The sequence below is a fragment of the Numida meleagris genome, chromosome 2, assembly GCF_002078875.1.
Source record: "Numida meleagris isolate 19003 breed g44 Domestic line chromosome 2, NumMel1.0, whole genome shotgun sequence".
NCBI lineage: Eukaryota > Metazoa > Chordata > Aves > Galliformes > Numididae > Numida > Numida meleagris.
The window spans coordinates 5882577-5896091 of NC_034410.1; the positions used below are offsets into that span (position 1 = coordinate 5882577).

The 13515-nt window shown below is 38.4% G+C and overlaps 1 protein-coding gene across 10 annotated transcripts in view; it reads right to left on the bottom strand.

Moving 5' to 3' along the window:
* KMT2C (lysine methyltransferase 2C) overlaps window positions 1–13515 on the bottom strand; it is a 190043-nt gene that overhangs the window by 56137 nt on the left and 120391 nt on the right. For 8 of the 10 annotated variants that reach the window (XM_021387086.1, XM_021387078.1, XM_021387082.1 and 5 more), the window contains 5 exons: window positions 13247–13411; window positions 12530–12639; window positions 5890–5955; window positions 4336–4548; window positions 849–977 (listed from right to left, as the gene is read on the bottom strand). In XM_021387086.1, the coding sequence (XP_021242761.1) occupies window positions 849–977; window positions 4336–4548; window positions 5890–5955; window positions 12530–12639; window positions 13247–13411 (683 nt within the window). The remainder of the gene's footprint in view (window positions 1–848; window positions 978–4335; window positions 4549–5889; window positions 5956–12529; window positions 12640–13246; window positions 13412–13515) is intronic. The other 2 variants (XM_021387081.1, XM_021387085.1) reach the window with 2 other exon arrangements.

Below are 13515 nucleotides of genomic sequence, written 5' to 3' on the forward strand. Positions count from 1 at the left end.
TTCTCCTCCCCTGCTATCTTCATAATCAGAGGATATGGCCATTACAGTAGGGAGGATGGGTGTGTCTGTTGAAAGGAGTATTTGTGACTGCCACGACTACAATCTGCTTATCATCCACAGCAGTGAGAGGTTGCATAATGAAAAACAAAAGCAGCACTAACAGACACTGAGGCACACTGAGGAGTGTGATGCAGGGGCTCTTCAAAAAGCCAGCCTTCGTCTAAGGACAGCTTATTATCTTAGGTTCAGAATTAGATCTAAATGAATCACAGCTACTTTCTACAGAGTCAGTTAGGTATCTTCTGTCAAGAGACAGCACAAGAGGTTCCGCATTCAAGACATAAGTTATTCCACAGAATAATTAACAGTTGTCAGCACTGATAAATTAAAATAAATGAATTCCATCCAATAAATGCATTCATTAAAATTAATTGCCAGAAGTACTCTGCAAATGTTTAGCACGTTACTCTTATCAATTATTTCAGTAAGAGAGATACCAGTAGAAAGTTCTCCGAAATTCAGATACTTCAAGATGTATATACACACACGCATACACACACAAACTGGTCTCCACTGATGATAGAAATGGAGTACATTTCCCTATTGAGTTAAGAATCAGTCACAAGGTATAGATTTGAACTACAAACCAGTAATTGACAACATGTTACTGCAGTGTATTGCTGCGCAGCAACCTTTGGAAAAGTAATTGGTAAAACACTTTAGCCAAAACACGATAAAAATCACCAGTTAGTAAGAGAACACTTCATAATTCCGTATTTTTTCCTTTTTTTCAACGATACAGGAAAGAGTTAAACATGTGACACAATCATATAAACTAGGCATCCTACCAGGTCTGTATGGTTTTCGCTTTCTTTTTTTAATCCCATCAGCTCCTTCTGCCACTTTGGTATCATCATCCACAGCTTCCCGTTCCGGGCTGGAATCAGATTTCCCATCGCAATCCATAAGATCGCCCTCTGCAGAAAAGATGCAATGTTAAGTTCAACTGGAAAGGGGAAGGAAGACATTTTCCCAAAATGTGTACATTGGAATGTTCTCTCAGAAAATTATTGAGAATAACAGCTTTTCAGGAGGATGATAAATAGCCATGCTCTTTCGACACTTTTGAGAAACCCGTATACATTAATTTCCCGTGAGGTTATGTCAACACAAAACCAGAGAATAAACGCTATCATTATTACATGTGAATCTTGAGATTTATCACCTTTGGCACCTCTTTCAGTACCCCGCGCTCCATTTTCTAAGTGTTTAAGCAATTTCTAGCAATACATTGAGGACTGAATACCATCTAACTTGCAAGATATATTTTGTTTACCTTCCACCTAAGTTATGTTTGGTTGAGTTTGTTTTCGTTGAGAAGACAGACTGAAAAAATACAGCCTACAGATGGAAGATAATATATAATGACTCTTAGTTTGGAGGGTTCTTGACTTGAAGCTATGTGACTGACTGGAAGCAGACTTATTTATGCAGAGAAGTTTGACTTACATAGCAGAAAATTCAACCCAACAGAATTACTCAGCCTTAAAGATGAAGATCACAATTTTGAGTTTACATTCAACAGAAATGCAGGTCAGAAAACAGATGTGAAGTGTAACAGCACTAAAAAGCCTTTGGTGTTGTAGAGAAACTCAGTTAATTCTAGTATCCCTGAAGTGCGATTATAATAACGACCTTACATCTTCATTTAGTTTGTAAAGCTTTTGAAATACCTAGAGTAAATATTCAATAGTCCCTGGAAAAATATCAAAATTCAGATTTTCTGCTTTGTATTTATGCATACATTTGTGAGCAGGGGAAATACTGTTCATGAAATACGCCTTGTAGTCTGTTCAGTCCTACTGCAGACAGAACCAGACCATCATACCACTTCAGCTGTGGTACAACTACAACTCTTGCTCTTTCAAAGGCTCTGTCACTGACCTGAATTTCATAGAATCACAGAATGGTTTGAGTTGGACAGGACCTTAAAAATGACACATTCCCTGCCATGGGCAGGGAACACCGCCCCCACAAGATCAGGCTGTGCAGGGCCCCATCTAACCTCGCCTTGAGCACCTCCCAGGATGGGGCAACCACAGCTTCTGTAGGCAACCTGTTCCAGTGCCTCACCACCCACACAGGGAAAAAAATTCTTATTTGTATCTAATCTAAACGTACTCTCTTATAGTTTAAAACCACTTTTCCTTATTCAGCTTGATGCCCACACAAAAATTTCAGACTTTCAGAGAACAAGCACTGATCCACTCTACGGAGTACATGCAGTACTGTCTAGAGATTCCAGGAAACCCAGCCAATCTACCACTTACATACAGTTACAGTCACATATGAACACACTTTGACTCTCAATGCATTAAAAAAAATCACCTATAGAAAATGTACATGTATTTTTGTTCACTATGTCCCAGCAAAAGAGAAAAAAAAACAATAACAGAAAAACCAACAACAACAAACAAAAAACCCCAACACAATAGAAGAAATACAGAACTGAAATTAGAGACTGTGGAAGCTTTGGTTCACCCATCATACCCTCCTATTACATTTAAGTATCTTGGTATCTAGTAGAAAAGAGTACCTATAAAAGTCAACAAGCAGATAAGAAAGTTACCACTTTTCAAGTCACATAGACTTGAAAGACTATAGACTTTTCTGTTATATAGAATACAGGCATGCAGTTGTAGAAATAAAGATGATCAACCATTGAGAAAGAACAAGGGAAGTTGTTAATTCTCTGTCTCAATGCCTTCAAACCAAAATTGAAAGCATTTTTCCTTTCAACAACCCACTTGGTGGACTGTATGAAGGCATGAGATGAATAAGAGTCAGAGTAATGGTAGGATAACATACCAAACACTGTGAATTCCAAAGAAAACAAAAGAAAATCAACTACTTAACTGTTTTAAAGGCTATAAACAAAGGGGACCTATTATAAAAAAAATTGTAGTCAGTAGCAGAAGGTTAAGAGTGTGCTAATCAAACAACAGGAACAATACTTATATCAACAAGTTAAGATGGAAACTATGTTGATGGTTGAACTACCCAGTTATCTCAAGCACACTCTCTGTATCTAAAAAAAGCTTCTTATGAAATTTAATCTGATTAACAACAAGGCAGTGTTGCATAAACAGGGCACGTTAGATTGTGGTGATGTGGGGTGCCCATGTTCCACTCGTAACAGACACCTGCATGACTAATGTAATAACTTTCACACCTGCTGTTTCAGTAAGCCTTTCCTCAGGCCACGGATTAACACCAATCCTACCAACATACTTATCAGGATATACAGCCAGACCACGGCAAAGAGGATGAAGAATGGTACTGCACCATGCTGGCTGCTGCTTTCAGCACTGAAGAGTGAGGATTTAAGGTAAAAAGATGGTTGCCAAATCCTAGGGGCTTCTTTTCTCTCCCCCAACTCCCACCTTCTGGCTGCTGTGCTCACTTCACTTTAAGGGAAGGAGATGAGACCGAGTACTGCTGGCCCCTGCAACACAAGTCTTTGCTCCATGTTCAGACATGCAGTTGAAGGAGCTCTCCCAAGGGTTCTACAATTTACCAAAATCTCATCGCATACACAGAGTGAGGTGGTTGGATAGGCAAGTGTTAGCCCAGACCCCTTCATCCCTTATCAGCCTGAGATGCTGTGCAAGCAGTGTTAAGTTTCCCCTTCCATCCATGTTAAATGGATACCACATCCTGGAAACTGAAACCATTTGGCAGGTCTCTACATACAGTGTCATCAACCTGAATAAGAGCAACATCCCAGAATTCACTTCCAAACTTAAATTCTGTCTTAAATTCTACTTTGGAGATAAGGACAAACAAAAAGTATTCTCCTCCCCTCAGATTCTCAGTTTAGAACACCTCAAAAAAGAAATACTCCAAGTAAAGAGCTATTTCACTTTCTCCTTGGTTGCAAATATAGGCCTTACAGGAATCTATTGCTGAGCCAACGTTACCATTTTTCAAACTGTGTTTGCACTGTTAAGAGCCTCAAAATACACTTGTACTCAGTAAATGCACAGTATTCCCTAAAGTAATCCGATGATTAGACAAAGAGGCAATTCCTATTTCCAGTGTTGCCAGCCTCACAGAAAAGTGTTTCACATGGCATGGATGACAATAACAGAACAATGGTAAGAAAACCCCTGAACTGTGCAACAGCAAATCATGACTACTGTCCAAGCAATTCCCACAGATCATTCAGTACAGAATTAACAAATACGAGTATGACAAATTCTCCTAGGGATGTATGCAATGTACACATGTAGTGCAGCACTCAACATACAAGACAGGCCAAAAGAACATTGCTACCTCTACTGTCATCCATCTCGCCATCTCTTGAGTGTTCTGACTGGGCATCTGGGGGTGTCTGAAGTACAGCCACACTGTTCTGATTTATTATCTTCAATTTAAGCTTTGGTTTCGTCCGTTTTCTTCTAGGTACTGTGACTGTTAGGCTCTGTAACTGAGACATGCCGGATTCTGTCAAGCAGACTCCATCCTGTGTGTATGTCTTCGGTGGGTCTATAAAAGTTAAATGAATCATAACAGCAATATAAAACTCTTTAATTTACAAGTCTTAGATCTTTAGGAACAGCACTTTTAAGAGTTAATAATTCACACGTATGGAACTGATTCATGAGTGAGGAAGTCAGTATAAATAAAACAGAGAGATCTGATACTGTCTTACATGTTACAGTTGCAGCTTTATAATTCAGTCTGATGTCAAATCCAGCAACCATCCATTACATTGCTACAGAACAACTTACATCCAGAATTCATTAGACAGAACTATTTGATTATGGAAATTGGTGCCTTGTAGGGTATCTGTGTATCCCTGACACAGAAAAATCTATGCAAGTCTTACTTTGGGTCCCTGTTGCTTAACAGCCAAAGCCCTCAGCAATACAGCTTCATGCTGTAACTCAGCTTTAGTCTTATAGAACTCCTGGAGTAGGACTCAAGTCTCCCAAGACCTGCAAAACTTCTACCTCCTGAAGCTGTTGCATGACAACTGAGTCTGATAAATTATTTACATCGTTCCTTACTTCATGATGTAGAAAGACACTGCTGTCTCAGTCGTCTGCTCTGGCAACTGCAACTAGAAGTTTGGGAATTTTCTGGGAATTAGCAATAATGAAGAGGCTGCAATGATGCTTCTGCTCTTTGAGTCCAATTGCGTAATGAACGGATAACATAATTTTTGAAAACATCATAACTTTTGCTCTCTTTAACGTAAAATATTTTCTTATGTAACATCCTGTACCCCAAATCACAGATGGTTCTGAATGCAACTCTTCATAGATGATGGTTTTCTTAAGCTGAACTAAAAAAGACTGCTTAAAAAACTGCATATATTTTTTTCAGAAATTGGAGGGGATAAGCATCTCTCGGAACTACACTTAGAAGTATCAAGCAGAATAAAATCCTGACATGATGGAAGCTGTCCTAACATGATGAAAGCATTAGGAACTGTGATAAAAAATGACTTGTCAGTAGGCTTGTCAAGACTGTAAATTCCTAGCACACACTAGACAAATACAGAAAAGTTGTGTCCTCCTACAGTTTCATCCTTTGTATATTTTTTAACTGAGCCACACTGTGTTATCTTGTACTGCTAATATTAAGGCAAGCAACTAAGTCTGCAGAATCAAAGCACAGTCTCAGATTATTATTATAGCACAGGCATGGCAAGCAAAAGAATAGAAAGAAGAGAGCAAGAAAAAAAAATGAAAAGCATGCTGTGATAATTGAAGGATAGTTAATATCATGTGTTATAAAAACAAAAAGGAATTTTTGCCTGATGTAGAAGTATACCCTTACAATATGCTAAATGATCAAAGATTAAGCATTTACATTCTTTACCTAGTTCTTTTGATTTTGAAATAATCTGAGCTCCAACTGATGAATCACAACAGTCCAAAGAAGGCACTGAAAAATATAAGGAAAATCATTTCAACTTTTAAAAATCGTGACTTGATTTAAACTGAAACTCCCAAGTAGTTCTCCTTTGAACTATTCTGTTAAACTCCCTAATTAATGCTGTTGGCAACTTTCACTAGCACCTTCAAAAAAAGGCTTTTCAGTGTCTCAGAAGATGTGACTACAATACAAGCCTGACATCAGCTGAAGTTTTCCAATTCACTTGAGCCAAGAAAGGCATTGGGGAAGCACTGAACGTGATGCTAATTTATCTCCTCCTACTGGACCACAGGCAAATGCATGCACTGGATCTTGTGGATTTTGAGGTAATCTCTACACTACACACATTGTCCAGGTTTTGCTAAACTAAGTGCTAAAAACAGGAGGACTTAGTGAACAAGTATCAATTGCTGCCTTATCTCCCCAGAAGAGGTAGGTGCCTCCAACAGCTTCGCACACAGACTTCTAGCTGTGTCTATGCTGTCAGTTGTCTTATATACAAGAAACAAAGTAAGGCTGATATAGTATCTTAGAGCAGATGAAACATGGCTTGTTCATGTTAGAAAGGGTAATTCTTATTCAAGATTAAAATACTGACCAATGGAACAGTAGAAACTCAATTTAAAAATTGTGCCTTGTATGCTTCAGAGAACAAATGATGATCAAAACGTCCTCCAATGCTAGCACACTACTGCTGCAGGTAGAAATGTTTTTCCCATCTGCATTAATTACAATAACTGTAATCACGCTTCGCTAACCTGTAATATGTAGATTAGATTTTTAATATTAGTAGTAACTTTATAGAGATTATGTAAACAGAGTAAGTACAGGGAAAATTAGAAGCTTTTATCTCACACTGAGAACTAAAAAAAAAACAAAACAGTTAGTTTGGCACGGTTAGCATTACTGTACATCCAAATTTTATTCACTTTTTTTTTCCCCTAGAAATCTTAGCTAGGCTGAGTTTAACACTTGGACAAACATCCAGTGTTTTACATTTGCATCTACTACACAAGCCCTGACCACTGTGGCAAAGCACATGAGCAAGGTTCATGTTTCTCAGACCAGTTGCATGAGTGCTACAATCCCACACATAAATCTGGGAGACAAAGGCAAGACTAGGAAAAGAACAAGCTTCCAAGTAACATTAACGGTTTGTTAAATACAAAACAAGGATGTAGTAGATAGAAAATCTAGAGACTGTTTTTCTAAGCAAACATAAGAAATAAGGAAACAAAGTACGTCTTCAAGAATTGCAGTCCTCAAAGTTTTATGGAAAGCATAACTAAGGTAAACGATGTAACCCACAGAAAATTAGGAAATGTAAGAAGCCTGGAGCATTATTGAAACACTGACACACAGACACAGAAGGAAAAAAGAAGGAAGAAATAAAACTGAAAATGAAATTTTAAAGGAGACACTGAGCTGGAGGGAAGCAAAAAAAACATATGGGATGAGCTGCAGGACACTCACAAGCCCTGAACTGGAATAGAAAAAGGCAAATTCTAAGAGATAATCAAAGGCGGATGAGATATCATCTGATCTTTCTGCTGTTTACAAGTTGTTAAGTCAGAGCTAACAACTATTGAACTGGACTCTTAAGGTAAGCAAAAAATTCATAAAGATAACTGTGAATAGAAATTTGGTGTCCTAACACAAAAGTCGTACAACACGGAGTCTTCTCATCCACATCAGACTGAACAAATTTAGCACTAGAGACTGAATAGACTTGAAATAGACAAACAAACAAGCCGATAGCAACCAAGGTGAGGACTTCAGAGACTGACCCGAAGAAGATACACAATGTTTGAAGACAGTATTGAGCAAATTTCCATAAAAGGAACTAATTAGAGCGCAGATAAAAGATTAAATCAATAAAATGGATTATAGCAAAAAAGAGTTCCAAGTCAGACAAAGACTGTTGAAAGGGAAAGAAATACTCATTAAAGAGTGAAACAAAGAAAGGACAGTGCTTTCTGATGAACTCAGATGAAGTTCAACCAAAATTATATGCTTATTTTCCAAAGGGTCTAAAACCCGCTGAATGATATGCAGCATCTAGCAGCTTCAGTAAAAAAAAAAAAAAAAGAAAAAAAAAAACCCACAAAATCCAATACGATGAGAACAATCACAGTTCAAAATGAAACGTGGCTGCAATTTAAAAGGCTGCAATGAAAAGGAGCAATTCTAGGAGAAAATGAAATCAGCATACGGGACAGTACAAAATGGCCGATGTGGAGACACAACACCTGAGTAATATTAGATGGCTGCATAACTGGGCCTGATACAGGGATTCATTTGCAAATACTACAACTTACAAGAATATAACAGCTGAAATAATATACATGCCAAATAATTAAATTTTAAAATTTTTGCTCCTAATATTATAAGTACAGGATACAGAAGCAATGTAAAGAACACACAGTAGTTTTATATTACCACATCAGCTGAAACTAGCTGTTATGTGTATTTGCAGTCAGGTCTCTTCAGCTGTTCCCACTACAGAAAATCAGGCAGAGCTGAAGGGGTGGAATTTACAGACGGGGCTTTCATAAGGGGAGCCATGATGTGCAATGGTAAATGATAGAAAGGCAGAAATGATGGGTAGATGGTTTAGAGTTGCTTGTCTGGGAGAGAGTATGGCTGTGGGGGTGAGAGATGCACATCTCTCCTGAATGTGTAGGAATTACAGCACAGAGACAAAGGCTGCTGCTACCCAGATCAGTTGCCAGTACTTGCATCATAGTAACATTCAGAGCAGTCATGATAATAATCAAAATTCCTATTAATTAAAAAAATTTAATTAATTCAAAAAGCACTAGGAAAGGTGGAGCAAATCTTAGATGTCATTTCACAGCACGTATGGTCCTGCCTGACTAAACTGATCTCCTCCAAGATGACCTGCTTAGTTGATGAGGGAGAGGCTGTGGGTGTTTCTTACCTGGATTTTAGCAAAGCTTTTCATGCTGTTTCCCACAGTATTCCCCCCAAAAAATTGGCTTGTGGCTTGGATGGGTGTGCTGTTTTGTTGGGTGAAGAACTGGCTGGGTGGCAGGGCTCAAAGAGTCCCAGTGAACAGAATTCAGTCCAATTGGCAGCCAGTCACCGATAGTGTTCCTCAGGACTCAGTCTTGGAACCAGTTTTGTTTAACACTTTTGTCAGTAATCGGGATGAGAGGATTGAGTGCACTCTCATAAACTCACAGATGATACCAAGCTAGGCAGGAATGTCAACCTGATCAAGGGCAGGAAGGCTCTGCAGAGGATCTGGATAGGCTAGATCAATGGGCCAAGCCCAGCTGCATGACATCCAACAAGGCTAAGTGCCAGGTCCTGCACTAGGGTGATAAAAACCCAATGCAACAGTATGGGCTTGGACAAGACCAGCTGGAAAGTTGCCCAGAAAAGGACCTAGGGGTGTTGGTCAAAAGCTGGCTGAATGTGAGCCAAGAGTGTGCCCAAGTGGCCAAGAAGGCCAATGGCATCACGGCCTGCATCATGAACAGCGCGGCTGGTAGGACTAGAGAAGTGACTGCCCCCTTGTACGCAACACTGGTGAGATCATGCCTCAAAGAATGTGTTCATTTTTGAGCTTCTCACTACAACGATATTGAGTTGTTTGAGCATGTGCAGAGAAGAGCAGCAAAGTTGGTGAAGGTACTAGAAAACAAGACTTATGAGGAGTGGCTGTCGGAACTGAGGTTGTTTACTCTGGAGAACAGGAGGCTGAGAGGGGACCACATCACTCTCTACAACTACCTCAAAGGAGGCTGCAGTGAGGAGGTGTTGGCCTCTTTTCTCAGGTGGTTAAGTGATAGGACATGATAAAATGGTCTCAAGTTGTGCCAAGGGAGGCTTAGAATGCATATCAGGAAGAATTTCTTCATAGAAAGAGTGGCCAAGCATTAGAACAGGCTGCTCAGGGAAGTGGTTGAGTCCTCATCCCTAGATATATTAAAGAGATGTATGGATGTGACAATAATGGACATGGCTTAGTGATGGGAATCAGTAGATCAGGCTGATGGTCAAATCTGGTGATCCTGAAGGTCTTTTTCAACCTAGATGATTCTATGATTCTCTATTTTAACATGAGACCATATTAAAAACAACCCAATGAAACACTGATCAAAGATGAGTATTCCAAAATAATTGAGAAATTAAGGCTTATGGCATACTACTTTGGAACACATTTTACCATATGCTGGCTAAGGATATTTATGTATGCTCAAGAAGAAAAACTATTTATATTTTATTCCTATTTCACGAAGAAGATGACTAAGATTATCAGATACGTATCTGATATTCTTAAAATGAGATAGGGAAGAACTCTTTAAAGTTCTTATTTTCTGAAGCTGTTTCTCAGAACATACATTCTAGTATTTACTTACTACCAACAAATACACCTACTTTTTCTGTACTGATAAGTTACTAGACTGAGGGCTCTTGCTTCTGCTACAAATAAAGTTGTTAAAGAAAATTTTAATAATTTTTGCAATGTATTAATATCCTCCGTGGTAGATGAGATGGAAAGAGAAAGACCCACCCTCAAAAAAATTATAATATGGTATACTTTAAGGAACTCAATACAGTTAGCATTTGTTTTTCTAAATCTATCGAATGCTCGTTGCTGTCATCTTGAAACAAAAAATTACACAGAATTTTCAAACAAGTTGTAGAAAAATTAACAAAACACTGAAACATTTCATGTAAAAGTACATGCAAGTATTTCTGGAACATGCACCAAACGATATATTCAGACATGCAATTGTGCAAACGTACACGTTTTAAGAGTTATTACACATACTGAGTCAAAACAAAAAAGAAAAAGCAGAGAAACTTGTCTCATAAAAGAGCTGAGCAGAAATTGCAAAGAAGGGCAGGGAACTTTCTAACAGGTCTTGCAGGACTGGTTCCTATTCCTCAGAAGATGAACCTACACAACACATCTTCAGGCCAGTGCTCAGAAAGGACTATCTCAGGGGCCAGTTTATATTTGGAAGTTAAACATCTGATACCACCTTCTAAAGGTGTTCCACCTCGGAAACTACGAACATTATTATCTCCCAGACAGTAGCTCTGCAAGCTCATAAGTAAAAGGAAGAGGTAGTATTCCTTATTTGTATATTCTTGTTTTAAATGTCCAAACATTATTACCAAAAGAAACAGAAAATTGTTATATTTACAAGTTTCTTGGCCTTCCCACTTTGAAAACTCTTTTTGTTTTGAATGAGAAAGTAGAGTTCACACATGAAGCAAGCTGTAGAAATACTAAGTATATGTAATTTTTACTTCTAACAGTGATGCAAGTGCGATACTTAGAAGTGTTCCACAATCACACATATATAGTTGACCAGCCTGTACAAATGAATATATAAATACCCAAGGCCAATTCAGTAAGTTACAATTATTGCCACATTGTTATGAGGACACAAGGTATAAAGGAACTTCAGATCACTGCTGAACTTTTCTTGGCAGACCTCTTAAACACATGCCTCGTGGTGTAGGCAACCCTTTATCTCGATCTTACACCTGGTGCTTTGTTCTTTAAACATTTGCTTGGTTCTTGTTCCTTCCTCCTGCCATGTTCTCAAAATCTGCTGACACCCTCAATAAAGGGTTAATGTGAACACCTTACCATACTATTCTTCCAAAAATGTGTAGAGGTGTCAGTGCTCTGTTAAAGCAACAGACTGAAGCAGACACTCCTGTGAGCTGACACGCAGAGAAAACAGACCAAGGATGCTATTCTTAAAGCAAGACCATAAATCATCTAATAGGCCAATCTAATTGCTAACAAGCCACTCACTTAAAATTAACCAGTACCATCCCACAGAACCATATGGTATAGCTGTGCTCAAAGAGAAAAGCTGCAATAACCTCAGCTCCTGAAGTACCAATGCTGTGAAACTGCATATTACAGACAACAAGGAAATCAGCATGTTCACTGAAAACGTGTCCAGAGGAGAAGAAAATTCATTAGAAATAAGTATTTTAACTATATATAATATGTATTTTAACTAACTAAAAAATGAAGACTCTCAAGCAGGGAAATATGGAGGTATTTTTCAAATATGACATCTAGGGAACTGTAGGTCTTAAATATTGGGAGAGCTGAGGGAGTGGCATTAATAAACTATAAGACTGGAGGGAAAAAATGCTTATATGGACTGTTACAGCGACTGCTGCTTCAGAAGGCTTCAGAGCATCGATATATGGAATGGTTTTTCTGCACAGAATTAATTTCAATACTCCTCTCCAATTAAGATCATAATTCCTTCCTCTTGACAAAGTGAGACGCATTTAACCCTTTCAATATCAGATGTTTTCAGTCCTTTGCCCAAATTATCTTCACTGAATCTGTCAAGAATTCTCCCTGATAAGTTGTCTTTGGCTGACGACTTTACAGCCAATTACTAGGGGTGAGAAAGAGCTGAGGACACTTCCAGGACGCCCTTAAAATAAAAACAAAAAATCTTGCTTCTACAACAAGCCAACTCTCCATCACAGCAAAGAACCATAACCCGATCCCAAACCTATTTATTGCAGTGTGCAGTCCTGCCATTGGTTTCAATTGTCTTCTTACCGTTTGTTGGTGGTATGTATGGCCTACAAATGGTACAGTCAAAACCCATATCAGCTATGTTTTCCACTTCCTCCTCTGTGTTTAAGTTCTGACAGATTGCATGCATCCATCTAGAAATTAAGTGGGGGAAAAAATACAATTTAAAGGAAATATGTGGTGTTTTAGGAGACCTAAATATATGTCCAAGAAAATGTGAAATACTTGTTTAATTTAAATTCTAATAGGGAGAAAGGATGAAATAGGTTCTCCATACCCAACATTATTCTATAGTGGTGTGTGTTAAATACCGTATATAGAGTATCAGATTACCTATTTCCCTTCTCAGGAAGGAAAACTCTATAAAGCAATGTACCAGAAGCAAATATATCTTGGTATTATAATTTCTCCCTATATTTGAAATCATTTTAACAACTCACTTGACACAGCGTAATCTAGATCTAGCCTCACCACAACAATCTTGTGAGGTAATTTAGTTATATTTTATTTTTACAGAGGGGGAAGATGAGGCACAAAGTGATTAATTAATTTGCCCAGAGTCGAATAAAAATCTATAGCACAGCTAGGAATGAAATAATAAAAAGACTTCTGAGATTCAGTCCAGTGTTCTTTACCACAAGACCATTCCCTTCATCTTTATGCTTTTACATTAGGGGGAAAAAGTCAAAAATAGAATGAGCTTTAACCAGAAAAAGTCTGTAAAACAGTAGAAATCCTTACCGGTCGCACTGTCTACACTGAATTATAAGCTCTTCATCCCTGTAAGTGCGATAGCAGATTGGGCAGGTAGACAAACTTGCACAGGGAGCACACTGCGTGTAATTATTTTGCCATTCACATCTTAAACCTGGTGAAGTTGCTCCACAGTGTCTGCACCAAACACACCTGCAGGAAAGGCAGAATGCTCTGTTACTTTCAGTTCACAAGACAATCGTTTTGTAGCTTTAAAGCCCTCCTAACTTAGAACTGGGTAAATAATTTAGTTTTAG